The 26645-nt window shown below is 55.6% G+C and overlaps 1 protein-coding gene across 2 annotated transcripts; it reads right to left on the reverse strand.

Annotated features, from left to right (window-relative positions):
• Positions 1-9625: 9625 nt before the first annotated feature.
• On the reverse strand, positions 9626-23059 carry PPRC1 (PPARG related coactivator 1). Of its 2 annotated transcripts, none has more exons than XM_088169235.1 (14): positions 22919-23059; positions 19032-19175; positions 18734-18889; positions 18324-18440; positions 15024-17952; positions 14554-14607; positions 14111-14171; positions 13676-13761; positions 12709-13507; positions 11109-11282; positions 10879-10942; positions 10550-10671; positions 10263-10414; positions 9626-9957 (listed from the first exon to the last, which is right to left on the reverse strand). In XM_088169235.1, exons 1-14 carry the CDS (start codon positions 23057-23059, stop codon positions 9854-9856), a joined length of 5103 nt encoding a protein of 1700 aa, XP_088025361.1. In that variant the 3' UTR covers positions 9626-9853. The 2 variants fall into 2 exon arrangements, with proteins under 2 accessions (XP_088025361.1, XP_088025362.1); XM_088169236.1 differs by lacking the exon at positions 22919-23059 and adding an exon at positions 22594-22666.
• Between the last annotated feature and the right edge of the window lie 3586 nt (positions 23060-26645).

The raw sequence follows: 26645 nt of genomic DNA on the forward strand, positions 1-26645 counted from the left end.
ATCAGCAACTCGACAGCTGCAGTGTCCCCAAAATAAAGGATGCAAAGAGTTTGGAAATTTAAAGTTGCTCATCATAAGACCTCTCTCTCCATGTATATACACTACAAGAATGAAGGCAGTGCTCAAAATGGCTTCGTGTTCTGCACTCAAGAGCCACACTCAAACTCTGCTTAATGTTAAACAGGTTTGTGGTCACCAGGTTTGTGGTCACCTCGAAGGCATGAGGGAGGGGCTGGAGGCTCAGTGACAAATGACTAATCAGGAACTTTAAAGTTCCTTTCAGAGATGAAACCACTGACTTACTTGATGCAGTGTACTGTGTTCTGCCTAAGCTGGCTCTCATAATTGAGAAGTGAAAAGAGGCAAATGCTCTGCAGTTTCTGAATGGAGATTGAGGAATTCAGGGAATGGTCACCATTCCCATCACCCTGGGAAGAACAGTATGGGTGCAAAAAAGCTGAGTGTCTTCATACACAGTAAGCTGATTTTTACAAGCAATGACCATAAAATGCTTCTTGCATTACAGAAGAGGTGGGGGACCCCATGCAGTTAGAAAATATCTTCACCCTTCTCCAAGGTGATGAAAGTTTTCTTTCAAGTTACAAATATACATTCAGCAAACTGAAAGAACAGCTGATGAAAGATGACATTTTCATTGAGCAAAATCTAGAGCTAGAAATCAAACATTATTTTTATTTTAAAAAAACAACAAAAGAAACAAAACAAAAAAACCCACCCAAGCCAATGTAAGGTTTTGTTTCATTTCAGTAGCAAAATAATTGCCAGAGTAGCAGCTCAAGATATGAAGCCACAGAAAATTACTCAGGCTAGTAGCAGAGTATTTGTCCAGGACTGGGGGGAAGAGGGTAAAAAAACCACACCTGGGACGTTATTTAAACTACTAGAGAACAATTATGCCTTGATACAGAGAATACCCTACTGACCACCTGATTAGGATAGTGGAATGAAAAGTATCTGGAGGACTTAAGAGGTTGTTAGGGGAGAAAACATAATGATAATGGGAGACATTAATTACTTCCATACAGACTGGGTAGACACCATGTCAAAGAATCATGCAAAGACTGCATTTTTAGCCCTCATAAATGGATATTTCTTACAATGACCACTCAGAGGAACCAAGTAGAGGATGAACTCTTGATTTAGTCACAAGTAGTACATAGGAGGGAGTTTGAAATAATGAAGAGTCACCTTGTCTTTATGAACACAATGTGCTCAAATCCAGTATTATGGCAGGAGAGAAAAAAGCAACAAAAAAGCACACTGCAATGTAATGTAATTTAAAAGGAAGATGAGCATATTCTCCTTCCAAAGGGAATAAGTGTAGAAGTCAGCAGAGTAATTAAGAAGAATTTTTAGGTAGCTGATGAAAGGACAAATACTTGCAATGACATTGAGACCCTTCATTTAAAGCTTTAAATATGGCATCACTGAAAGTATCCTAACAACAAGCTGAAATAATAAATAACCCCAAGTCTGGCGCAGTTAATCAGTAGAACAGATGACATTTAGGAAAAAAAAAAAGTAACAGAGTAGGGGAAGCCTACAAGGACTCAGGGGCCCAACACAGAGCTTTAAGGGAAGAACAGTGCAGAAAAATTACCCTAAATAGAGGCTACTATCACCAAGCACAGCTGTGGACATCCAAACATTTTTTTAGCTGTGGCTTAAAAGCAATGCGTATATGTAAAATTTCTACTGAAGTTTGGGTCCAGCCTTGTAACTGCCTCTCTCCAGCATGCTGAGGGAAATATTGGTGAAATAATAATGTGGTGGCTGAGGGTCCCAGACCAGGTTTCAGTCCTTGTTAACTTACATTTCATTAATCAATAGCTTGGAAGTGAATAGTCAAATGGGAAGCTCTGAGGTCTGAGGAATTAGCCACTAGTCAAAGCACCAGGAGAGAGAGAATACAAAGACAAAACTGAGCCCAGCTTGTGGGTCTGGGAGGGGTTACTGATTCACCAACCTTGCTATCACATGGAGATGTTTAGAGATGTTGATAGAGATGGGGATTAAGAGAACAGCTGTCCATAGCAGTAAGTGGTGTTGGCTGCTGTCCCCTCTTTCCCTGGTTGCTATTGGCACTCCAGAGATCCTGTCCTGCTCTGACCTGTTCCTTTTATCTGGGCCATTAATAGCATTGCCTTCTCTGAAGTCTGCCTCCACCAGCATCCGGAGGAGTCTGATTTATTCATCTTCCTCCAGTGGCAGCTGAAATTCATGAGCAGATACATCCTGCAGGTCTCTTCACTCACATGAGATTGTAAGTAGAACTCATTCTTGTCCACTGGTGAAAATGGACCACAGTAAAGTCTAACTGTCCCTTAGCCAGGCTTCAAAGCCTATAAAAACCCAAATTTAGCCTGAAGTAGTTCCTCATTCATTGTACCAGTTGTTTCCCCAAACATGATCATCTCTTATTGGCTTAATGTGCATTTTTATAACAAATTAAGTGCTTTGCCTACCGACTAAGTGCAATCCCAGGTTTTGGAAGTTCTGATACACAGACATTGCCTGGCCTCTACATCGTCATTGCACCACACCATCCATGTTTTTCATGCACTTCACAAGTTCTTTGGTGGGCGATAGACGTTGTGCTCCAGGCCATATGAATGACACTATCAAGCATGTCTACTCTGGGTTGCATGGCTAGAGCTGGTAAATTCCTGTTTCCTGAGCTTATGCAGCATTGCTCCAGTGAATGAGTGGGATTCAGGAAACACTTTACACCCAGGTACTTGAAGGAGAGCTGTTTTACTTAGGGACAAGCTCCAACTGTCTCTTGGTAACTGAAAAAGTGTATTTTCTGCTACTTCTCTACATACTTCCTGCCTCTAAAAATATGCTATTTGAAGATGCAGTTTCTAATACTCACCAGTTCACCTGGGAACAGAGCTTGTATGCTATATTGATATCATACACAATTTCACAACCCTGTAACTCACCCATTGACTAAGCCTTCCAGTCACACTCAATTTACCTCGTTTAGCATTTTCACACGGACTTGTGGGTCCCTTGGATTAAGCTGAGAGGTGTTAAATCCATTTGTCCTACCAGTGTTATCTCCTAAGGCTCTGTCATCACCTAACCAGAATCTTTTGAGGTTAAACTGGAAACATCATGTCCTTTATCTCCATCATCCATTCCTTGTACAAGTTTTTTCTCCTTCTCAGATTTTGTGACAGCCTGTGCTACTGATTTTGTAGACTTTTCCCTGAGTTTTGCCATTTGCTGTGGCCACATCAGGCAAGCCAGGTTGTTGGCATACTGGAAAGGTGTTGAGCCAGAGGACGGTGCATCCCAGCATGTGTTGGAACGCTTGGCACAGGCAGAGTGTGCTGCCTGGAACAAAGCCGCAGAGATAAGCAGGAGTGGAAGCTGGCTGGCAGCACCTGGTCAGTAGGAGGAGAGCAGGAAGTCGTGAAGCACTGCTAGTAAATCAGGTCATTGTAAGGACATAAAAGGGAATGACATGGATAAGATATGTCCTAAGGAGGTGTATGAAAGGGTGGTAGAAAGGACCCTGCACAGTTATTTTCAGGGGCTGGCTACATATACACCAGACGTAGCCTTGAGAATAAACTGTGCTGTCTTCAAGGCTACAAGATGAATAAAGAATAGGAACTGTGGAATTAGAGGAGTCTTTAATTTCACAGTGAAATATACTGCCAGGCAGAAACCGTGCCAGAATAGCAGTGCTCAGATATCCTCTGACAAGACAGAAAGCAGATTTCCATATTGATTCAGTGTAACATAAAACACAACATCATTCCAGACACAGCTTCAGTGAATGGTAAGCCTGCTCCATCAGTCAGGGAACAGACCTGCAGGGAGGAGCAGATACCAAACGTAGTGCTGCAGGAAGAGAGGTGAGGAGAGAAGAGACATGAACCAGCTGCAATCAAACCCCAAAAGTGGGTTTTACACTCTTTCAGTCAAGGTGATGAGGGGAACTTGGGGAGTGAGGAGATACCTAATGGAACAGGAGCCTTAGATGAGGCTGCCAGTTTGTTAGACTGAGGCACTCAGTTCAGAGTAAAGGATGGTGCACTACAAACCAGGAGAAACTGCTGCTAAAGGTGAAGATCAGTCCCAAGATTGGAGAGGAGATACAGAAGAAACTGGCCAAACTGCATCAGATACAAGCATGACCAGGCTGCAGGACAGATATTAACCACAGATTCTAAGAATAAATTCAGGTTAGTAAATCCATTGGTAATTTCAGAAGAGCCAAGTGCAAGCTCCCAAAATGCAGAGGGAGCAGACGATTGGGAGGTATTGCAAGTGCTGAGAGTAATAGTTCCTCATAGGGGAAGAAGAGGACCTTGACCTTGTTAGGGGACGAGGGAAGTAGGGTGAAATTTAATGGCAGAAAGGGCAGATTAAACACTTGGGGACCAGCAGCAAGGACATTTGCTACAAACTGATGAAATGAAGGCTCCAAAGGAATAGAAAGACCTTACTGCACTAAAGGATGAATATGAAGCAGCAGCATGATGCTTCTGTGAAAAAGGAATGGCACAAAGCTAGGATGCATCAGACAAGTTATTTTTAGCAGAAACATTATTGCCATTGCACAAGGCATTGTGAGACTTCCTCCAGAATATCCTTGCAGCTCTACATCCAGGAAGGATAAATTTCCACTGCACAGAGAAAAACTATTTGGATGTTGAGACAAACAAACACAAGCTGATTAAGAATCTACTAAATGTTTGGTTTGTTCTGGCCAGACAGGGGCTGAGAGGGGACAGATGCATTTCTGAAGAACCACTGAAAAAAAATTATACATAAAATTGTTATGAAAATATGTGAGATGTACAATAATGGCAATAAGTATTTAATAAGTTTAGATGGTGAATTAGAGAGCTTAAACCCCTGCCAGGATTGATGTTCTGGACTAGCCTTCCAAGAAGGGTAATGAGGCAGAAAAACCTGCATCAATTTAACACACAGTTTGATAGAATCCCCTCTATTAATTTGTAAGTGAAGGAGCCCTAGAAATGGGCGGCTCAGCCTGGGATACAGATCCGGGCTGCCCAAGGAGTCAGCAGTGCTAAGGGTGTTTGGAGGAGGTGTTCCTTTACCCCAGGCTTCTGGGTTCTTGCTGGTCATTGTAATGATGAAGAATATAGTTTCCCTCTTAATTTGCTTCTAAAGGTACTGAGGTTTTCCTTCCTTTGGGAAACTGAAGGCAGGCTCTAAGTCTCATGCATTGGTGTTCCTAGCATTACAGTCTCAGAGGTCTGCTCACACATTAGGCTTAACGCTATTGCCAGATTAGGGTCAGGAGGGAATTTTCCTAGATTGACAGAAAAATTGCGGTTGTATTTTTTGTGTGGTTTTGGTTGGGGCCTTTCTGTTTTGTTTTGCCTTGGGTTTTTACTTCCCCAAGTTCACATCTATTTTTCTAGATCCTATGTAATTTTTTTCATTAATTCTCTGCTATTGCCAAGCTGCAGACCAATGGTCCCTTAATCTCCAAGCCTGGTTCCTGTAGCATGTCACAACTCCAGGTCTTTTTCTGAGAGGAGTCAGAAAGCACTTGCAGCACCTGGTTTGTGAGGTGAGTGGAGCAGGTGTCCAGACTAGAGGCACCAACAGGATGTTCACTGCATGTTTACTCCCAGCTGCAGGCACTGGACTACAGGATGACATTAGAGGACTGCCAAATGCAAACCCAAGCACACACAGTAACTGCAGCAGTGGCTGTAAGAGGGAACAGGGGCATTAACACAGGCTCTCAGCTGTACAAGCACAGATTTAAAGGATACACAACCACTGTCTGACCTCCAGGGCTTATTTGCAAGCAGGCAAGCAGGGATTTGGGATAAGGAGTGTGTAAAAGAGCAGAGAAAGTGTGGTGAGAGTGAGGGAGCCCCAAACCTGCAGGTGCTGCAGGCCAAAGTGGGATGAGCACCTCTCCCAGCTCTCTGGGGCTCCTATGAACCCACCTATATCAATCCCAGCACCACACTACCATGGCCGCTCTCAGCAGGCACCCTGGAGCTGGGGACCCCTGTGAGGCTCCTGGTGGAGAGAACCCAGGTTGGGGTGGCACAGATATGCCACAGCAGCAACCTCTGCTTTGGGTCAGGAGCTCTGAGCTCTTGGGTATGTTGAATAAGTCTGAATATCAAGGACTGGTGGTCCCAGGGACTGGAATGGGTGTCAACAGCAAAGACCATAGCCAGGTTCCTGCCTGGCATCTCTGCCCACAGGGCTCTCTGTCAGCTTTCAGGATGAGTATGCTCAACATCTTAAGCGTGAATATCCTAAGTGTGGGAAAGCACACCCACCTCACAGAAATGTGGGTACTCCGCACCTGGCAGCACCCAGCTCCATGGTCCCAGAATAACCTTTCCTGAGGATAAGGGACTGTGCTGTTGCTGAGGAAATGTTGAGCTCTGCAAAGCAATGAGGACAAGGGCTGTGCAGCCTTCAGCCCTGATCAGAGATGCACAGGAGCGCTGCTGTCAGACTCTCCTGTTGCCTCGCTGCCTTCTGCATATGGGCTCCAAAACAGCTTATGCACAGAGCACAAGCCCCTCATCTTGTGGGTTTTACCCACTATGAAAGACCAATTTGGATGCCCTTCTAGCTGCTTTCTAGCTTGGAGATCATGTTCAGAATATACTAATGCAAGAGAGAATGAAAAGGAAAAGGGATAAGGAAGATGTGAAATCAGCATCAATCCCTTAGAAGTTTGTTCCAGAAGAAGACTGTAGATAACAGGGCCTGGTGCAAGGAGGGACAACTGCTGGAGATTGGAGTCTGTAGCAGGAACAGAAGGGGAAAGGCTGAGAGCACTTTGAAGAGAAACAGAGTGAAAACCCCAGCTCTGCTTAGTGACCTCTTGGAAAACACCCTCTGTGTGGTTCCCAGCCATGGGTTGCTGCATCTCGGGGCAGAGCCACTCACACTGGAAGCACAGGATGCTGCTGCTTGCGGGAGGAAGGTTGGCTGTCCTATGGTGAAGCAGATTTGTTTCCACGAAAACTGGGGTCCCTACAAAGCCTCAGCTTTGCTCACCTCTGGCTTGCCTGCCAGGGCAAAGCATGTGCTCCAAGTGCTGCTCCTTGTCACTGTACCCAATTCTTGCCAGACAGCTCTCACCAGCACCCATGCTTCCAGAGAGCAGTGCACTGCTTTCCACGCTTCTGCCTCCTCTTTGCAACAGTGCTTTTGCCACTGGCTGGACAGCAGGAAAACACCCTTCTGCAACTCTCACACTCTCCACAACAAACCTTAAATCAATAACCAAGAACACAGGGACAGGTTATTGCTAACGGAAACCATTAAACTGTAACACAGGGGGATAAGGCCAACCTCTAACACTCAGAAGATTTATAGAGCACAACAGCAGGGTGTTAATTCTTTTGGCAACACAAACCCTTTCGCACCCCCTGCCTTTCCTCACCTGCAGGAGCGGTGGGAGGAGAGGGAACCATGTGCAGCCCAGCCATAGGAACACAAGGACACAGCCTTGTTCATGCAACAGTCAGCAACACGCATATTTGGGATGATGCCATGCTCACAGAGCTGTCCAAATGCACACACACCTAAGGTCCATGGAATAGCATGTGCCCAGGGGTTCCCAGGGTTGCTGACAGCAGCCATCCCCCATGCCCAGCTCCACCTTGCCTATAACACTACCCATTGCCTGCCTCTTCAGCTGCACCACAGTTTTGAGGAAAGGCTGTACAGAAACTTTCAAATCATCTAAAGTATTTGTAGATACAATCCCAGCTCTAAGACATACAAGTCCTTCCTCAGGCCTGAATTACCCAACAGCTGGAGAGTGTTTTCACAGCTGGTTTAGCAGATGCTCTCCCTGTAACATTTTCTTGGATCCACAGTACCCTCAGTACAGCTGTGGCAGCTCTGGGACCAGGGAGATGCTGGTCAGCACCACCATTGGCCCAGCAGCTCTGGGCAGGATAGGGGCTGCAGGTATACTGCAGCCACAGTGCTTTTCATGAACTCACAGAAAAGGACACAGATCCTCCCCCCAAGACTCCACTGGGCCCTGGCTGTTACCCCCTCCTTTGATGCCCCTGGAAGAACTGCATTACCGATTAACAGCCCCCTGCCTGCCTCCCCCTATCCCACTCACACCCTTGCCTGCAGCTGCCTCCTTGGACTTTCCCTTGTGTAAAGTCCAGGGCCAGGCAGAATAGAACAGGGTGGGAGCTCACTCAGGGTCCACCTGCACGCAGCCTTACTGTACCCCACGTCTGGATACTGTGGAGGACTCCCTGGGCTGAGCAGCAGAGCAGCACAAGTCACACAGTATGCAGGCAGGAGCACCCCGCTCCATCTAGGGGAGCAGCAAGGGAAGAGGTGGGCTCCAGCCACAGTGCCAGACCGTAAGAGTGCTGCAATACACCCAGGCACAGTCACAAAGGGCTCAGAGCCTTGAACATGATTCAAGTGGCAACATCAGCATCAACTTGGCTGAACCACTGATCCTGGGTTTATTGCCCCTATTCCCCTCCCTGCTCTCACACTATTGGAGTGTGTACTGCCTCCACCAAGTAAGGGATCTGAAGGGATTTTAACCAGCCCTTTCCCACCCTAAACACCATGAAAATCCCTGGGAGTGGCATGGAGATCCATCCCCTGCCCATCGCTTCCCTCCACACCCTCCCAGCTCTGCACTGCCCAGGTGGGCAGCTGCAGGATTCCCTAACCCAGGGTGTGCCAAGAGAGGGCTTAAACAGGCATCACTGCACCTCACCTCAAGCCTGTCCCTGTCCTGAAGCCAGGATACTCAATGCCATCTCAGGGCTCCCAGTCAGCACTGCCACCTGCAAAGGGCCCCCAAGCTTGTCCCAGCCCAGGAGCAGTCCAAGGCAGGGCTTTTCGCTGACTGCCAGCACAAGATCAGGAAAGATGCTTGGCAGCAGGCCCAAGCATGCTCCCTTGGGAGCTTCCTGCAATTGCTCCTCTCCTCCATGAGCTGCATTCACTGAGAGGGCTTAGACAGGCATCATCTATCCTTCCCTGCCACTGGCCATCCTTTCCTGCCAAGCACTATCCCAGTGCAGACAGATGTAATCTCTCTGCAGTCACACAAACACCTCTCCCTCAGAGGAAACCCAGAGATGAGATGTCACTCCTGGCCAGCCAGAGCAATACTAAGGAGCAGGCTCGAAACGGACAGGCACACAGGGCAGTGGGCGCGGAGCGAGTAGAGCCCTGCCCGAGCTCTGGCCAAGGGCTGCAGCCCGCTCCCAGCCCACTGCCGGGAGCAGCGGTGGAGGATCTTGCACTGCCCCCCCGTGGCCATCGGGGGAGGTGCAGGTGGCCCCAAAACGGCTGGGAGCCTAGGGGTGCCAAGTCCTGCAGCCAGCAGAGCCCAAGAGACGGTCAGAGGGGTCCTCAGAGAGGCATCGACCCTGTGCCAGGCCTTTGCAGATTGTCAGTGACAGTCACATGCTCGGTGCCCTACTCTCTCCAGACATCCTGCTCCTGTGCCCAATCTGCCACCTGTGCAACATTTCAAGGGGCTGTACCACGAGCAGAGTCCCTGGGGTCTTGAGGGGAACAGAGCCTGAGCCCACACCTGGGAATAGCCCATGCAAAGGAGGAAACAAGGCAGTGCTGCTGTTTGGGCATCCGCATTTATTATATGTCTGGGGCGAGCCCAGGGCTGCGACTTGCCTGGACTGCTCCAGTTGAAGACAAATGACCTGTCCTCCTTAAATATTGGTTATAAAACAAATTTTTTTCCTTTTTCATTTTATTAAAAACCTCATCTCTCTCTTCATACTTTTTTTGCCTTTTGTATTTGAGTATAAAAGTGGGGGCGGGTGCTCCGCCTTGCCTGCCGCTACCTCCGCAGGCTGCGCTGTGCCTGACGCAGCAGAGTGTCGAAGTCCAGGGAGTCAAACTTGCTCTTGACGGGAGCTGGGTCAAAATCCTCCCGGTTTGAATCTGGAAGAGATGGGGAGATGCTGTCTTGAGCCCATGGAAACACTGGCACAATTCTGGCTATTCCCACAGCAAACTTCTTATCTTGTTTCACCTTCCAGCCTCTAGACTCAGAGCTGGGCCAGCCTCCAACACAGTGATGGACAGACAGGGAGCCCCCTCTTCAACCTCCCTTCAGGGCAGGACCCTTCCTGGATGTGGCTCTGCTGCCAGCCCTGACTGACCTCAAGGATGTGGACTCTTATGCCTCGGAAAGAAGAGAAGGACCCAGGGAGGCCAACCCCGAACGTGGAGGTTGCGCAACTCACCCAAGTCGGCGTAGTTCCTCCTGCAGAACTGCCTGCGGCCACCAAAGCACAGGTCGAAGGGCTGCTCGTCTGGGCGCCGCAGCTTGTGTCCGCTCTCGATGGCAGCAAAAGCTTCCTCAGCATAGCGGTAGGTGACAAAGCCATAGTTATCCCTGACATTGGAGGAGATCAGCAGCAATGGTTATGTTTTTGCCCCCTTGGTCTGCAACATCCCCTTGAGTAATGGGAAAAGGGCCAAGAGGAGTAACCCCTGGGCAGGGACTGACCCATCTTCCCACAGCTCTTACCCCTCAGAGCGGAAATGCAGAGTACACTCCTCAATGTCCCCAAACACAGAGAAGCGGTGCTGCAGCTCTGACCGTGTCATCCTGCTGGGGATCTTGCCGATAAACACAACTCGTCGCTCCTCCTGCAGGCAGAGATGCCCCATCCATGAGCAGGACCTCTCTCTTGCACAGAGCACCCTCCCTGCATGGCCTCTCACCACACTGTGCCCTGGCCAGGGCCTCCCAGCAATGCTGCTGGCAAGGCTGAACCCCCATGACTTTCTGAAGTGACAGGGGGGCTGTGGACCCCCAAATTTCCAGCCCCAGATTCCCAGCCCTCCATCACTCACTATTGCACGTTCCTTCTGGAGGATCCTCTGCCTTTGGTAGTGGTCCTGTGCATCATAACTGTATCTGTCAGGGCAGAAACCAGACACATGAGCTACGGAATCATGGGTGTGCCAGAAGAATGATTCCAAACACAAGGGAGATCTTGAAGGAGTGGGTCTATCCCTCCTCCACAGGAGGCTGGGAGATGGGCTGGGGAGAGCTCACACCCCTACAAGGTGGCCACACTCACCTTCTCCACCTGTTACTCCTCCTGCGGGGCGAGGGGGAGCGGGACTGGCTGCGGGACGTGGATCTGGATGAGTAGGAGGATGTTGATGATGAGGATGAAGACCTGTCCCGGGACCTGCCACATGACCCACAGCTGGAGCGAGAGGAGGAGCTGTGGGAACATCTTGAGCGGTACCTGGGGGAAGGAGAGATACAGCTGAGCCCTCCCTTTGTCATCATCATGAAGCCTCAAATTAGAAAAAGATATCCATCATCCCTATGGCATCCAGCATTCCACTCAGACAAGACCCATCCCCAGGATGGGGAAGCCTCTGCCCAAGATTGCCAAGACAGCAACAACACTATGGAAACGTTGCTCCATTTGCTTCCCAATGCCGAAGGGAAAAGGGAGCAGGCTCACAGGAGGCACAGCTTCTGAAGAGCAAGAAATAGTCATGGGGGAACTGTGAAGCACAGCACTGTGCCTGGGAGGGCCCAGAAAGGGCTGGGACTTCTGTGCTGAGCCCCACGTCATGCTCAACAGCCGTGTGAACAGACTGCAAGAACTTCTCCAGCAGAGCCAGGGAAAGCTTAAGGACAGCAGGACTGAAACACCTCTGGGATTAAGCTGTGCTACCTCCAGGCAGGAGCACAGTCCCTCTCCAGACATGCTGGCCACAGATGGTCCCTGCCACAGGCAAACCCAAGCCCAGCAGGGCACGCTGTCTGGCTCTGCCACATATTCTCCTGGAAGACAGCAAGTCAGGGTGGCACAGTACATGGGGACATTTTCCAGCACAAGGCCAGCTGATTTGCTAGAAAGCCAAGCCAGACATCTTGCTCGACAATCCCCAAGCTGCACATCCATGGAACATGGCACTTTTATACCTGCCCTTTCCAGCTCCAGCCTCTGCATTTACTGGCTATCAATTGAAGGGGTCTTGGCTGGACAGGCCCCTCATGCCCAGGGACGTCTCCAGCATTGGCTGAACACCAAGAGAACGACAGAAAGCGAAACCCTTCACCAGCTCCAGTGCTCCCTAGCCCAGCTGGGACAGGCTGCACATCACTCAGATGCACAAGGGCTTCAAAAGAAATGCGTCCCACAGAGACCAAGGTGTCCCACTTTCCTACACAGCCACCTGCATAAGGAGAACAGGGAGTCCCCAAGGCAACCTAGTCATAGGTTTTCCCTGCCTGCCTCCAGCAGCTACCTGGAGAGCTCCACTGTGGCTCCTTCTCATTCTACACCAAGGGCTGCAGCAGCCCCACAGCACAAATATGAACACCTGCCATAATACTACAGAAAAAGCATCCAAGAGCAAAGATGCAGCCAACGATTTGTAACATGGACTGGGTGCTCCAGAAGGAGTAAGGAAGTCTGGCTCAGTGGTGGCTTTGCAGGCACATGGGCCCAGACGTGGGCTTCAGCCAGAAATGGATGGGCAGGGTGTTATTGCAGCTCCCCCACCCTCTGTGAGCCATACATCTCTTCAGAAGGGCCACAAGGACAAAAAGATCAAATCCAGCCATCCAGTAGGACCATAAAGATGTGTCTGGGCACCTACAAAAGACCAGCCACTGTACAATTGCCTCAAGAGCAAGCAACAATCCACGCTTACCTTCGCCACCGCTTGGGGGGTGGAGAGAGAGACCGTGACCGGGATCGGGAGGACGAGGATGAAGATGAAGACGAGGACTCGCTAGCTCCATCCGAACTGGAGCTGAAGGAACGGCTGGCACGACTCCGGCCAGCCCTCCAGCTGTCGGTAGAGGGGCTGGGTGAGTCCTGAGGTCTCCGGTAGCAGCGCAGGGATCTCTTGGCAGCAGCATGGCTGGGCTGGGCACTGGGAGTCTGCACCTCCTGGTCCCGGCAGGGGGATGCAGCTGGAGACAGGAGCACTGAGGTGGGGGGACTGCTGCACCCAGTGGTGGCCTTGCTGGGGATGGTAGTCCGATAATCCAGGGGAGCTAGACAGGCCATCCCCAGGCGCTCCTGGCTGTGCCCTGTGGTGGTGTTAGGGGCTGGTGGGGTGGACTCAGGTTGGTCCAGCGTCCGTTTAGTTAAGGAGGAGATGGGTTTGATAGTGATGTCCCGGTGGTGTTTGACATTCCAGCGGGAGCCACCTTTAGCAGGGGGCTGTGTGCCAGGGATATTGCTTCTCTCTGGCCGTGGTGTACCCAGGATGCAGTAGTCATGGTCTCCTGAGCAGACGTGGCTGGGGGCTGTGCTGGCAGCAGTTGGCACCATGCTCTTCACCTGGATCTTGTTTGGAGGCAGTGGCTTGGCTTTCATCAGCTTTGTTGTCTTTTGGGGCCCTTCCTGGGGCATGGACCCAGGTGACTTGGACTTGGCCAGCAGTGAGACAGCAGGCAAAGGCTTCCACAGCTGATGAGGAGGTGTTGCTGGGGGCGTGAGGCCTGGGAGAGCAGGAAAACACTTACAAGAGCAGTCCTTTGCTGCAACCCTCCCAGCTGGGGTTCCCTCATGTCCCAGCCCCCCTCACTCCCCAAGGTGTCCCTCCGGACACATAACAGCCCTGCCACAACATGGCAGACTACCCTCTCTTGCCCCAAGTATTGCATTACCTGCCACGTTGGCGAGCTCAGAGGCCTGCAGGCCATCTGGGGGCTTCCTGTCCTGCTGGGTTGGCGCATCCTGCTGGGTCTCAGGCCTGAGAATGGGAAAGGAGCTTTGTCAAGCACAGCAGGCAAAGCCCAGCCCCACTCCCCACACCTGGGGCACCTACTCAATCTGCCCCACTGGCCAGTTCATGAGGACAGGGGATCCAAGAGAGGTGCAAGGATAAAATTTGCACAGCCTGGTCATGCCCATCACTGCTTTTCCCAGTTTTTCCCCCTCAGTGCCAGCTCCGTCCCAGTCCAGCGACAAGCTCAGTCCCTCCTGGGCCAATGGACACAGACCCAGCACACTTCAAATCCTGCCAGGACTGAAAGCTACCCTGTGCCTTTGCTCTGATGGGCTCCACACTGGGCACCAGATGCCAAGGTTTTGATACTTACCCAGAGTTCCCCACCAGCTGTTTTTCCTCAGGAGGCTGTACAGAAGTTTCCTCTTTCTTGGCTGAAAAAGAACAGATAGGTGAGAGTGGCAACAAGTGGGGCTGAAGGACAAGATCCATAAAGTACCCCTAGAACAGCTCGGAAGAGGTTTCACAGCACCTGAAACCCAGCCCCCTGAAGATAGGAGCTGCACATCCATTTTCCTTCACAGACTCTTCACCACCCCTTTGGTTGCCATGGGGACCCCCAGGTGTTTCCACAGGCCAAGGAGATGGAGGCAGAAACAGCCCCAGTACGAAAAACCTGGGGAGGGTAACACGAGCCCACAGGCAGCAGCATCACAGCCCTCCCACTACCACCCTGTCACAGGGAGCATGGACAGCCCAGGGAGGCCAGCATGCCATGGAGGGAGCCCTGTGGGGGACAGCATGCCAGATCCGCACCTTCAGACTTCTCAAACTGCTCCAGCAGGCTGGACAGGTCGGTGGCTTCAATCCCTGGGCCAGGGAGAAAGTGCAGCAAGTCAGATCAGCCAATATTCTCCCAGCACCACATTAATGTACCCCAACTCCATTCTCCCCCTGCATCAGCCTTCCTGGATGGTGGGGCAAGCACTGGGATGGAAAAGCAGTAACAGAGCCTGCAGCAGCTCCGTGTCCCCCACAGCAAGGACAGGAGCACCCAGCTGTGCAGTCCCAGACGGGATTAGTTTCAGGACAGCCAACCCAGACCGTTCACTATAGGCAACATCCTGGCAGAGTACTGGGAAGACACTGCAAGCCTGTGGGCATAGTTTTGCCACCCTCGTCCCCAGAAGTGCCAGGAACTGATCCTGCTACCCAGATTGCCAGCAGTACTGCAGCCTTGCTGGCTGCTGACACTCAACCCAGCATCCTGCAGCCCTCTCACTCACCGATCTCACTGATGAAGGCTTGCACAATGTCCTTGCTGCTGTCACTAGGCTGGGCTGGGCTGAGAAGTGGCTGGTGCCTCCATGGCCGCACAGTGGGTGCCTTGGTGGGAAGGCTGCTCTCTCGACCTGCTTTTGGTGGTGGTGCCACAGCCTGAGAGGTGGATTTTTGGCCAAGCAACTCCTGTCCAGCAGTTGCCTCGGGCTCCAACAGGGCTTTCTCTACTGTCTCCTTGCCTGGCCCTACAGCCTTCTCTATGGCGTGGGTGCTGGGGGACTCTTCAACGGGTGCAGGAGACACCTCTGCTGGGCAGCAGATGGCAGCTGATGGGGCCTTTGGGAGCTGGTTGGGAGTTGCAGCTTGGGGCACCTCCAGAGGATGGGTGGGGACAGCCTGTGGGACTGGCACTGCAGGAGGGACCTTGCTGGGCTGGGCAGCGGCAGCTGAGGGGGCTGGCAGGGGCTGGGCAGTGGCAGCTGAGGGGGCTGGCAGGGGCTGGGCAGTGGCAGCTGAGGGGGCTGGCAGGGGCTGGGCAGTGGCAGCTGAGGGGGCTGGCAGAGGCTGGGCAGTGGCAGCTGAGGGGTCTGGCAGGGGCTGGGCAGTGGCAGCTGAGGGGGCTGGCAGGGGCTGGGCAGTGGCAGCTGAGGGGGCTGGCAGGGGCTGGGCTGGAGCAAGAGGGGCCTTGGGGAGAGAGCTCTCTCCTGCCAGCCGTGATTGCCTCCTGGGGTCTGACACCCTGCCAGTCACTGGCCTGGCCGGGCCACCTGCAGCCCCCATCTCGCTGGTCGGGGCAGCAGGTGACTGGGTGGGGAAGGCTGGTGGCTCCGGGCAGCTGAGCATAGGAGTGGCGGGAAGCTGCCCATGCAGAAGGGCTGTGCCAGGGTGGCTACCAGCTGGGAAGGCAGTGGCAGCCTGCACTGCTGCTCCAGGGTCCCTATACGCAAGGGAAGGCACTGGAGGTGGCATGGGGATTCCTGGCCAGTAGGATGGTGGCACCCACCCAACTGGGGCATAGGGGCCACCTGGGCCAAATGGAGGCGGGGGTGGCACAGGTGGAGGGGGCCAGGCCATGGCTGGAGGCGGGAGGCCAGGCACCACGGGAAAATTACTGGAGGAGGTGGCACTGGGTGGTGGGGGAAAACCATGGCAGCCCATGGGCTGCGGGCTGAAGCAGGGCCAGGAAGGCACTGGTGGGTAAAGAGCATAAGCACCGGCAGAGGCTGGTGGCATCCCAGTGGCGGCCACCCCAGCAGCTGGGGGCACGTTTGGTGCAACAAAAGGCATTGGTGTTGATGGGGGTGGTGGAGCTGTGGCAGGTGCTGGGGCTGAAGTCAGAGTACAGGGAGCTTTGCTGGCAGGAGGAGGGACAGCAGCAGGGCTGGTGGGTTTGTCTGGTCCCTTCTGAGCACCGTCTGCCTCAGTGGTGGAGCGCATGGGTGACACCAGGCAGGGGATCTCTGCCAGCTCTGTTGGAGGCTCAGGGACACTGGGCCACTTGCTGGCCACTTGCTTCTTGCCTTCCTGGCTGCCACTCGTGCTGGGCTGACGGTGCAGCATGCGGATGCGGTACTCACGCAGGCTCAAAGCCTTGGGTTTGGCTTCCTTAGGCAGGCCCTCACTCGGCTCTGCTGCTGGCAGGCTCTGGGCAGGCTCCAGCCCAACACCTTGCTCTGGGAGCTGACAGGCAGCCTGGGCAACCTCACTGCTCTGTCCGGCAGATGGCTGCACATCTCCTTGGCCCTCAGCCTGGTCTGCCAGGCTCGGACATGCAGCTGCTGGCTGCCCCTCCACACTTGGTCCAGTCTTCTCCAGGGGCATCTGAGTCTTGCTCTTCTCCAGTGCCACACTCATGGTTTCTGGTACTGGCTCCTTCTGCAGCTCCTGCTTCCCTTTCTTGGGCAGGAAGGCCCCTGCTGTGCTCCGAGGCCTGCCCCGGGACCGTGGTGCCCGCTCAGCATGCAGCTCCATCTGCCCCTCCTTCCGGGCTCGTTCCAGCTGCTGCGCCAGGAAGTCTGAGACCTGAACAGAGGGACACTCTGCCCGCTGCCGGCTGATGGCTGGCTGGACATGGGGCTGTCCAGAGCTGGTGGAATGGAGCCGGTGGGCTACAAAGTCCCTGCCAGGCCTGGCCTGCTTGCTTTGGTCCTCCTCTGCTTTCTTTTTCCGACTCTTCCTTGCTCTCTCACGGCCCCGTCCCTTCTCAGAGCATTCACGTTTTCCACCTGCTGGGGCTTCTGTGCTGTGCCAGGAACTGCTGCTGGGACCTGAGGCTCCAGGTGCCGTTGTCTCCAGTGGGGATGTGGCCTCTGGGATAGTACATGAAGGCTCCTTCCCAGGCAGTTTTTCCTTCTCCTCCTCTTCCACCCCATTTTCCTGGGTTGGAGCTCCTGGCAGCCCCCCTTGATCTTCTGGGACTGACTCCCTGGTACTCTCCTCCACTCCCAGGAGCTGGGGCTCCAGGTCAGGGGAGATGGGAGTCAAGGGCTGTAGGACCACAGGGATCTCCACAGTTTCCCCCTCTCCAGGCACAATTTCCAGCAAGACAGGACTGCTTAGAAGTTCCTTGGCCACAGGCTCTGTGTCAGGGTCCAGGCACACAGTGAAGGTGGGCAGGCAATACGGGTGCATGGACTTCACCAGCTCACTCAGGGATACATCACTTGTGTTGATGATGCAGGGGTCTTCGTGCTCCTCCAGTGCTGCCCCAGCCTCACTCACACAGAAATTCACAGCCTCCATGCTGCTGTCTAGCTCCAGGCTCAAGGCAGCCTCCTCCTCTTCTTCCTCCCCATCACTACGCTGTGGCTGCTCTCGGGCTCGGTGCCAGCCCACCTTCCGCTCCACCCTCGGGGTGCTGCAGGCTTGCTTCTTTGGCAGCACTGGGTCCTCGAGGCCATGAGCAGCACGGTCCCAGGTCACGTCTGTGTCAATCTGGGAAGGGGGACCACAGCAAACATCAGTTCCTGGGCTTTTAGCAGCACTTCCCCAAGACAGCCAACTGGGTCTGCTGCAACTCTACAGAAAAGCCCCATGGCAGACAAAAAGCTGGGACACATTTGACCTGCCCAGTAAAACACAACAGAGCTGGAAATCTGACGCTCCCATGGCAGCATCCCCAGTCCCTGGCACCCATCACCTGAGGCAGACCCTGCTCCCACTGCCACTGGGCGTTGCAAAAGCATCGCTTCTGGGAAAGGATGCCTGTGCCAGGAGGGAAGGCTAGGGCTGGGAGCTGCAGCACAGACAGTTATCCCAGCACCACCCCACACTGCTGCTTCAGTTTCCCCTGCTCAGCTGCTCACCTTCCCAACCACAGAGATGCTGCTGCTGCTGCTGAGAGGCCTGAGAGCCTTAGGCTGTTCCAGGGTAGGGCTCTCACACTCCAGCAATGGGCAGGATAAGGTGAGAAACTTCTGAAACTGGAAAGATGGCCAGAAGATGAGATGGTGGCAGGTTTATTCTGCTGGAGCGGACAGGCCACCCCCAGCCCCACACTGCCCATTGCACTTCACCCCACAAAGCCCAAGAGCAAACAGCCCTGTTTCACCCATACTGCACACAGGCTCCCATTGGGGACTGCTACTCTCCAAAGCCTCTGGCACATCTTTGGCTCTACATAAATACCCAAGGTGAATGCTAGAACCTAGCAGAGGCCTGCCTGAGCTTCTTCCCATGGGCTCTGGGGTCAGGCTGCATCTGCTCCCCAACTTACTGAGGGATTCTCCCGCTCACGAGGTGAGGTTAGCAGCTCTGCATCCATGATGGTGTCAAAGGGGGACAGGGTCTCATCATCTGTGCTGTCCAGGATCTCTGTGATGGCAGTCAGCAGGGACAGCTCGTTCTGTGCATCCAGGCAGACCTTGCTCTGCTGCAAGGGTAGGGATGGTCTCAGAGGGCGATGGGATACAGTCATAAGACCTGGACACGGAGGACACTGCCACCACCCCCACCCATGCCACAGCCAAGGCCAGCTCGGCCACCACATCCCACATCTGTGTGTGAGCTCCCACCTCGCTCAGAGAAAGATCCTCAATGATGGAGATCACAGAGGAGTCGAGATAGTTCTGCATTGTCCCCAGGATCTCTTCAGCTTCTAAGATAGTTTCTGCATCCAATGATGTTAAGTTCAGGTCATCCTCCTCGAGGGAAAAGCACTGTTGAGGAGCATGGAGAGCCAGGTAAACACTTTGAACAGCCCCACTACCAACACTAATTTCCTTGCAGCACACATGGGCTCCTGCCAGCCTGTGTTGCAAACAGTGGCTGGGCACCCCCAGCATCCTGAACATGCAGGGGGAAGCAGGTGGGAGACAGCTGCAGGTCAGAAGGTGGCACAGGGGACCTTCTTCTTTGCTTTCAGGAGAGTCCACTACACAAAGCCCTGTGCTGCTTTCAGCTCGACACCCTTCCAATTACCCAGGATGCCTCCACACCAAAAATTTCTGCCTGATTCACTCTGCAGCTGCATGACTGGGAAAGATGAATGGATAAAACACCAAGCTCTACCCAACACCACACACTGGTCATGCAGGGCAGGGAGGGGACAGGCTAGCTCCCGTCACCCCATGGACTGTCACGCGCTCCTCCAATTCTGGCTGTCGGCACTTCAGATAAGCCCAAAACCATTACGAAATTCATAACAAAAGTGCAGGAGTCAGCAAGAGGGGTGCAGCCAGCTGCCACTGCTGGAACCCTATCCCAATACCTCTGCTGCAGCTACAAGAGGACATGGTCTGTGCTTGCAATCCAGGACCAAACCAGCTTTGTTACTCCTCCTCCTTCAAATTCCCAACCCCACATCCTTTCCAGTCCCCCAGCCACCTCCACAGACACTTGGATAATTCTGAGTAACTTCAAAAAAGTATTTGCACTGCACTCCAGGGTGCCACACAGCCATGCTGCAGGACAAGGAGGGCTACAGCCCCCAGTTGAGCAGACCCACAGGACATACAAAGCAGAGCAGCAGTGCACTCATGTCACGGGCACAAGACAGGATGCGAATTCCTGTTTGTAGATGGGCTTAGGCAGAGAGATAATGGAGGCTGGGAAGATAAGGGCACCAAGGACAAAGCCCTGGGAGAGTACACCTCCCTCCCAAAGCTAGCCAGGAGCAAGCTGTGACCCATCTTCCTGCCCTTGGAGCAGCAACAGCACCGTGAGAATACAGCTGAACCTTGTGGGATGCACATCTGATGCAGTTCACCTGTGCTTCATGGAGGTACCACAGCTTGCTGTGCCCATGCAGAACAAAATGTACCTTGTGCTTAGAGAGAACCTACTAATATTTTGAAATCCTCTTCTACCAAGCAGTAAACTGCACCAGAGAGACAGCAGGCATTTATGAAACAGATGTTTCTAAAATACAACAGCACCAAAGCCACATGCCCAAACCCCTGGTCCTTGGGTCTTTTCAGAGACTGGTTCCAATAAGACAAAGCAGGCACCACTGGCAACAGCACAGCCAGGAGCCCTGTGCAACCCCAGACCGTGCAACCCCAGACACAGGCACCCCAAGACCAGGCTGGGAATGAAAGCCAGATCACCCACAGCAATGCCCCAAAACTACCCATCCCAAATTCCCCCAGTCTGTGACATGACAGCCCTAAAGACCAAGAGTCTGCAGTGGTTTGGGGCTCAGCAGGCAGCTTGCCAGCCCAGACCAGCGTCTCCCAGGGCCCTCTATCTGGAAGTGGAACCCACCAGGACATCACTCCACCATGCAGATCATGGAGAAGTTTTAGAGCAGTTTTCCTGCTCAGCATCAGAGCGCGGCACAGAGCCTGCTGGCAGCCCTCTAGGCGCAGCCTGGCTGTGATTCCCGGCCAATCCTCACGCAGATACTGGGAGGACATGCAGGCTCACACGCCCAGCCCCGGCGGCGTGCAACCCTGAGTCAGCGGTGACCCGCAGGCAGAGGCACCCAGGACATCGAAGGAGCCAGCAGGATGGAGCATCAGCAGCCCAGGGAACCCCTGCCTGCCTGCATTTGGCAAAGAGATCCGGAGGTCACCCCGGTGCTGCACAGCCCTGCCCATCTAGCCACACGGCATGGCTCTCCCCAAAAAAAGCATGTAGTAAGAGGTTTCAAACTGTGATCAGCGCTGGACATTAGGAGGGAGGGAAATAAAACCCTCCCACTCAAATGGCCTCTTCCTGTGGCTCCTGCCTGCAGCCCGGGAGGGAGGGCGGGCAATCTCCCATGCCTTCCTTGACTCAGCGCCTTGCAACAAGGAGTCCCACAGCCGTGAGTCACCGACCTGGGCTGTGTTCCCCCAGGACTCGCTTTGATCCACCTGGGGACGGGCACGTCCTGCAGCTCTCATCGCTTGAGCATCGCTTGTGCGTTGGGGCGGGGGTACGAACCAGCCCAGCCTGCTCCAGCCAGAGTCCCTGCCCGCTCTCCTCCCTGCCAGAGACCCCTGTCGCTCCTAGCCCGGAGGGGAGGGGGAAACCTCCCGTGCCTTCCTTCAGAGCTCCTTGTGTTTGCCTTACAGCACCGCTGCAGGGAAGAGGGTCACCAGAATGTTCAAGGACAGGCTTTGGCTCTGGCCACTCTGTGCCCAAGCAACCAGCACTGCAGGGGAGAAAAGAGAATGCCCACAGGCCCAGAGCGGGCTTTGGACACGGGGGATACTGGGACTGGAGCTAACTACTTGCAATGGACAAAGCCTAAGCGTGGCCACCAGCTCTTCCAACACACTCGGCGCAGCGTACACTGCGCTCGCCGCTCTGGTCCCCGGAAGGGACAACGGAGGCCCCCGCAGGCCGCTGTGACACGTGTGCCCGGCGTGCTGCGGCTACGCCCCGAGCACAGGGCGGCCATGGTCTCCGGCTGGCTGCCAAGGCTGCTCTTACAGCGCCGGAGCTGCCGGCAAGAGCGCGGAGTGGGCGCGGGGAGACAGGGGCTCCGCCCGGCCAGCGCGGCACAGCTAGAGGATGCTCCGTGGATTCCTCTGCTGCTTTCGGAAAACATCAGGCGGGAACACACCTCTCTTCCCCCATCCGCAGCCCACTCTGCTCGCGTCGGGGAGGGGCGAGACGGGGTCGGCGTCCTCTAGCGCGGGGTCGGGATGGGGGTCTCCCCCGCAGCCCCTCGGCCACGCAGGAGGACCCTGGCGGAGGCAGAAACAGCCTAGGGCTTCCCCCAAAAAATCCCGACAAACGCACAACGCAGGTGGCCTCACGTTCCCTCCTGGGGTGATGTATCCCCGCGCTCCCCATCCAGACAGCAGCGCATTCGCACCCAGCCCAGCCCCGTCACGGGCCCACCGGGGCCGGTGACAGCGGCAGCTCCGTGTCCCACATCTGCTCCGGCGCGGGAGCCTCTTGCTACAGGATAAAGTCCCGCTTCCCATGAATAAGCTGTCGGTACGGCTCGGGGAACCTCCCCACGCCCGGGCCACGTTCTGCACCCAGAGCGCCAGTCACCGAAACCGGCGGGTGTCGGTACCCCGAACCGCGCCAGCCCCAGCTCCCCGCGGCCGCAGGTGGCGGAAAGCGGCGCCGGGATGGAGGGACCGGGGGAATTACCGGCGGGAATGACGCGAGCGGCATCTCTCTGTCTCCCACTACCTAAGGCCGGGGTGTCATCTCCCGCAGGGGACACCAAGCCACCCATCCCGGCGGGTCCTGTGGCCGGGGTGCGGCCCCCTCAGCCCCGTAATCTTCCCGCGCCGACACCCCATCCCGGCGGGAGAGCTCCGAGCACCCCATTCCCCCAACCATAGAAAGGGCGCCCAACTCCGGGACCAGCAGAGACGCCACCGGCCCGCGCTGCGTCCCCCGCCCGCTGCCGGTGCGGCGGGCCCGCTCCCGGCACACGTGGTGCTGCCGCCGCGGGAGCCGCCCCGGCCTCCACGTGTCACGGCGCGGCCCGCTGCGCTCCGCCGCCCCTTACCTGTAGGGGACCGCCGGCGCAGAAAGGCGGTTCGCGCAAGGCTCCGCCGCTCCCCAGGCCCCGGGAAGCGGCCGCGGCGGCAACGCCACCGGCCCCGGCCCCGTTGGCGGCGGGCACCGCTCCGCCCCGCCGCGCCGCCATCTTGGCGCCTCTGCTCCCAGCGCGGCCACTGCCGAGCGCGCCACGTGACCACCGCCCGCCCCGCACTACAGCTCCCGGCGACCCCCGCGCCGCCCCACCCGCGCGCGGCATGCCGGGAACGCACCCTTTCGCCACTGGCCGCGCACGGAGAGACCGGCACCGGCCTGAGGGGGCGCCCGGCCTCGAGTGCGCGGGCGGCCATCTTGAGGGCGGGCAGACCCTCGGGCTTCGCCGCCATCATTGCAGCGGGCGGGTACGAGGAGGATCGGCCCAGCCCCGCGGCGCGCAGTGGGAGGGGCGACACGGGAGGGACTGGAGGGAAGCGCCCCCTGGGGGCGGGGCAGGCGCGCATTTTCCCGCGGCGCCACGGGCCCGCCCCGCCGGCTCTGGCGCACACGTGTGCGCGGCCGATCCGCGTGTCCTTGCGCTTCCCGGAAAGCAGGGGCAGAGCCGCTGTGGGCGCAGCGGCTCGCCGTCCCCGGGCTGTGAGCTTTCCCGGTGCCTGAGGTGCCTGTGCAGCACTGCCATGGTACTCCATTGAGCCCAACCTCGTGTGGGGTTGGTGGAGGTGACAGGCAAATGTGGTGGGCACAGGGGGGATGAAAAAAACTCTCCGGTGTGAAAGGAGGGATAGGCACTGTGAGCTGCTGTGCAGCCTTCTGGCATGGCAATGGGGCAGGGTACCCAAGTCACTGCTTGTGCCTAGGCTTGTGCTGCTTTCCAAAGCTAGCACACAGAAAATCACCTGGAAAACGTGAGGGAGCCAAACTCATCTCACTGGACACAGTTGCTATCCAGCCTGGCTCCCCAGGAAGGCAAGGGACGTGAGTGTGTGCAGGTGCTTGCCTGGCCCTGTTTGGTAATCTCTGTTCAGGAAGCCCAGAGTCTCTTCAGGCACTGTCATTTCTGGTGCCTCTTCTGGCTTCCAGACAGATGGTAGGATCATCTCAGGGAGTTCAGAGATGTGCTTACAGCAGCACAGGTGCAGTGCGGACATGTCACTGGAGCTCTGCAGTGCACGATTTGCCTGGCAGGGGGTAATTGTCCCAGCCTCTACATCAGTGACTGGAGCACAGACCTGCCCAGGCCAGATTCCCTTGGAGATCCACAGGATAGAGCTGCTTTTCTCGGCCTTGTGTGCCTGGTCATTGGGCTGAACTATGTCTGACACATGGAGCCTCATCCTGCCCTCCTTCCTTCCACCCCTGCCACAAGAGACTTTCAAAGGTCATCACTCATCCCATATCACCTCCAGCCTTGCAGGTGCTGCTCCTTCCTAGTCACAAACAGGCTTTCCATCCAGGGGAGCTGCTCCCCTCTACCTTGTCCAAGGAACCCATAGCACCTCTCACTGACACTTGTATCTGGCTGAAGTGCTGTCTGAGCTGAAGGCAGGTGGCTGGGTCCTTCTTCAGGGCCATGGATCTATGTCTGAGTGCTGAAGAGCACATGTGTTGCAACGGGTGAACGTGAGCACACTGCTGGGATGTGGGGGGATTTTGCTGAATGTAACAGGCTCCTCAGGCCAGCGCCTGCCTCTGGCACTGCAGAGGAAGCTGGGAAGGCTGAGCAAGTGCTCCAGGTTCTCTGCAGCCCAGGTGTGGTTACCCCTCTGAAGACACTTTGTTTCCCGAGCTCAACACATCTAAAGCAAGGAACAAGTTGCTTTTGAAATGTCCATGTCTCTCTCCACTGGCTTGAGGAGAAGCTGTCCATAACCTGGAAGCCAGGGACCTGCTGACAGGGATGTGGAGCAATGTTCCCCTTCGAGCCCTGCAGCTTTCCTGCTCCACACCCTGTTTTCCTGTCATGTCCTCTCCCTGGGGCACATCCAGGGCATGCAGTGACCTGCCTAATTCCTCTGTCCCTGTGTGTGGTAGGACCCTGCAGCACAACAAGGCTGATCTCTGACAGAGCAAGCTTAGCCTGGTGTGCATCCTGTAAAGTGGGACCATATTCTTTGCACATAGGATTCCTGGAGTGTGACCATAGCGAATCCCACCTGCAGGTACCTCCCTCCCCTAATACAATCCCCAGCAGGGATGCACTCCTGGCACTGGGCAACACCAGGCATTCCTGCTGGTTTACAAGACAAACAAAAGCCAGAAAGGAAAGTGTGCATTCTACATCCCTGGCTCCCCTCCCTCCCTTCCCTCTCTGTGTTGTGACCACTCCCTGGCCAGGCACAGCCAGATGCTGCTCAGGGCCGTCCAGTTTCAGCCTGTGCAGCACCCAGGGTGGGCAGCTTGCTCGGTGCTAATAGGCACAGCCTGCAAAGGAGAGCTCAAAAAACCGTGTGATGCTTAAAAGCACACTCCACTCAGTAAAGAGGAATGTGAGTCCCACCCAGGCATGAATAGACGGGCTGGAGTTAGCCCTTTCAGAGTGAAGAGAGGGCTTTGGCTCCCCGGGGCAGTTTGCTCTGCCCAGGACCCTGCTCCATCGCGGGGCTGGGGCTGCATCTTGGCAGGGCAGTAGAGGGACAGTGTTTGCCTTTGCAGACTGGGCTCTGGCCCCACAGCCGGTGTGCAGGAGCAGAGCTGCATGGGGCTGGGACAGGATCCCTGGTGAGATCCTCTTGGGCGGGCGTCCCCCAGGGAGACCCTGGCCGTACGGCACTCTGCTCCTTCTGCCCTGGCATCTCTCCGGCGCCCGGCCTCGCCTGGGATGCTGTCACAGTCCTCCGGCACAGAGTGCAGCACAGACCAGAGCAGCCCCAGCCTCTTGTCTAGCAGCCTCTGCCATCCCCGCACAAGGCACAGCAAACGCCGGTCACGATGTCCCCGATTGTGCAAAGCGCTGCTGCGAGCCTCCTTCCTTCCTGCCCCCCGGCCCTCTCTGGCCCCTTCCCTCCCACCTGCAAGCTCCACAGCGCCGTGTCCTCCCCGTGCCCTGGGGCTGGGAGACTGGCAAGGCCCCAAAAAGCACAAGCCTTAAGCAGGCTCCTCCGTGCGGAACAGCCGTGGCGTCCCCACGGCCTCGCAGGTGAAAACCCCAGCAAGCCGCCCTGAGACACCCAGGGCGCTCATTGGCCGCCCCGGCTGTGGGTCTCTGAGCACTCGTCCCTCCAGTCGGGTCTCTCTCGGGGCCTGGGAAGATCAGCTACGGCCGGGGGGGCGGGATGGAAGCCTCAGCCCCGCACCGCCCCCGGGAGCTCCCGCAGCCCTGAGAACGCTCACCCACCCACGGGGGTCTGAGGAGAGCGCTACCCCTGCTCCGACAGCCGCAAACCCCAGGGGGCAGCGTAGAGAGCCCCCTCGGAGCAGCGGGGGAACCACTCGTCCTTCGCTCCGTGTCCTCCCTCGCGGACCCTCCCTCACACACTGGGATCCCCCGCCCCTCACGGGGACTGGAGGGGGGGGCGCCGGGGGGGGACGCGTGCGTGCGCGCGCGACCGTGGCGGCAGCGACGAGCCGGGGGGGGGTGGACGCGCACGCACGCAACACGCACGCGCTCGCAGCGGGGGGGAAACGGGACGCCCCGCGCACGCGCAGAGGCGCCCCCACCCGCCCGCCGCCGGCGCAGCCGCCCCCGCCCCCGCTCCCGCTCCACCGCCGCGGCCCCCGCCCCGACCGCGCCGACCGCC

Source organism: Sturnus vulgaris, chromosome 8 (assembly GCF_052056855.1).
Source record: "Sturnus vulgaris isolate bStuVul1 chromosome 8, bStuVul1.hap1, whole genome shotgun sequence".
Taxonomy (NCBI): Eukaryota; Metazoa; Chordata; class Aves; order Passeriformes; family Sturnidae; genus Sturnus; species Sturnus vulgaris.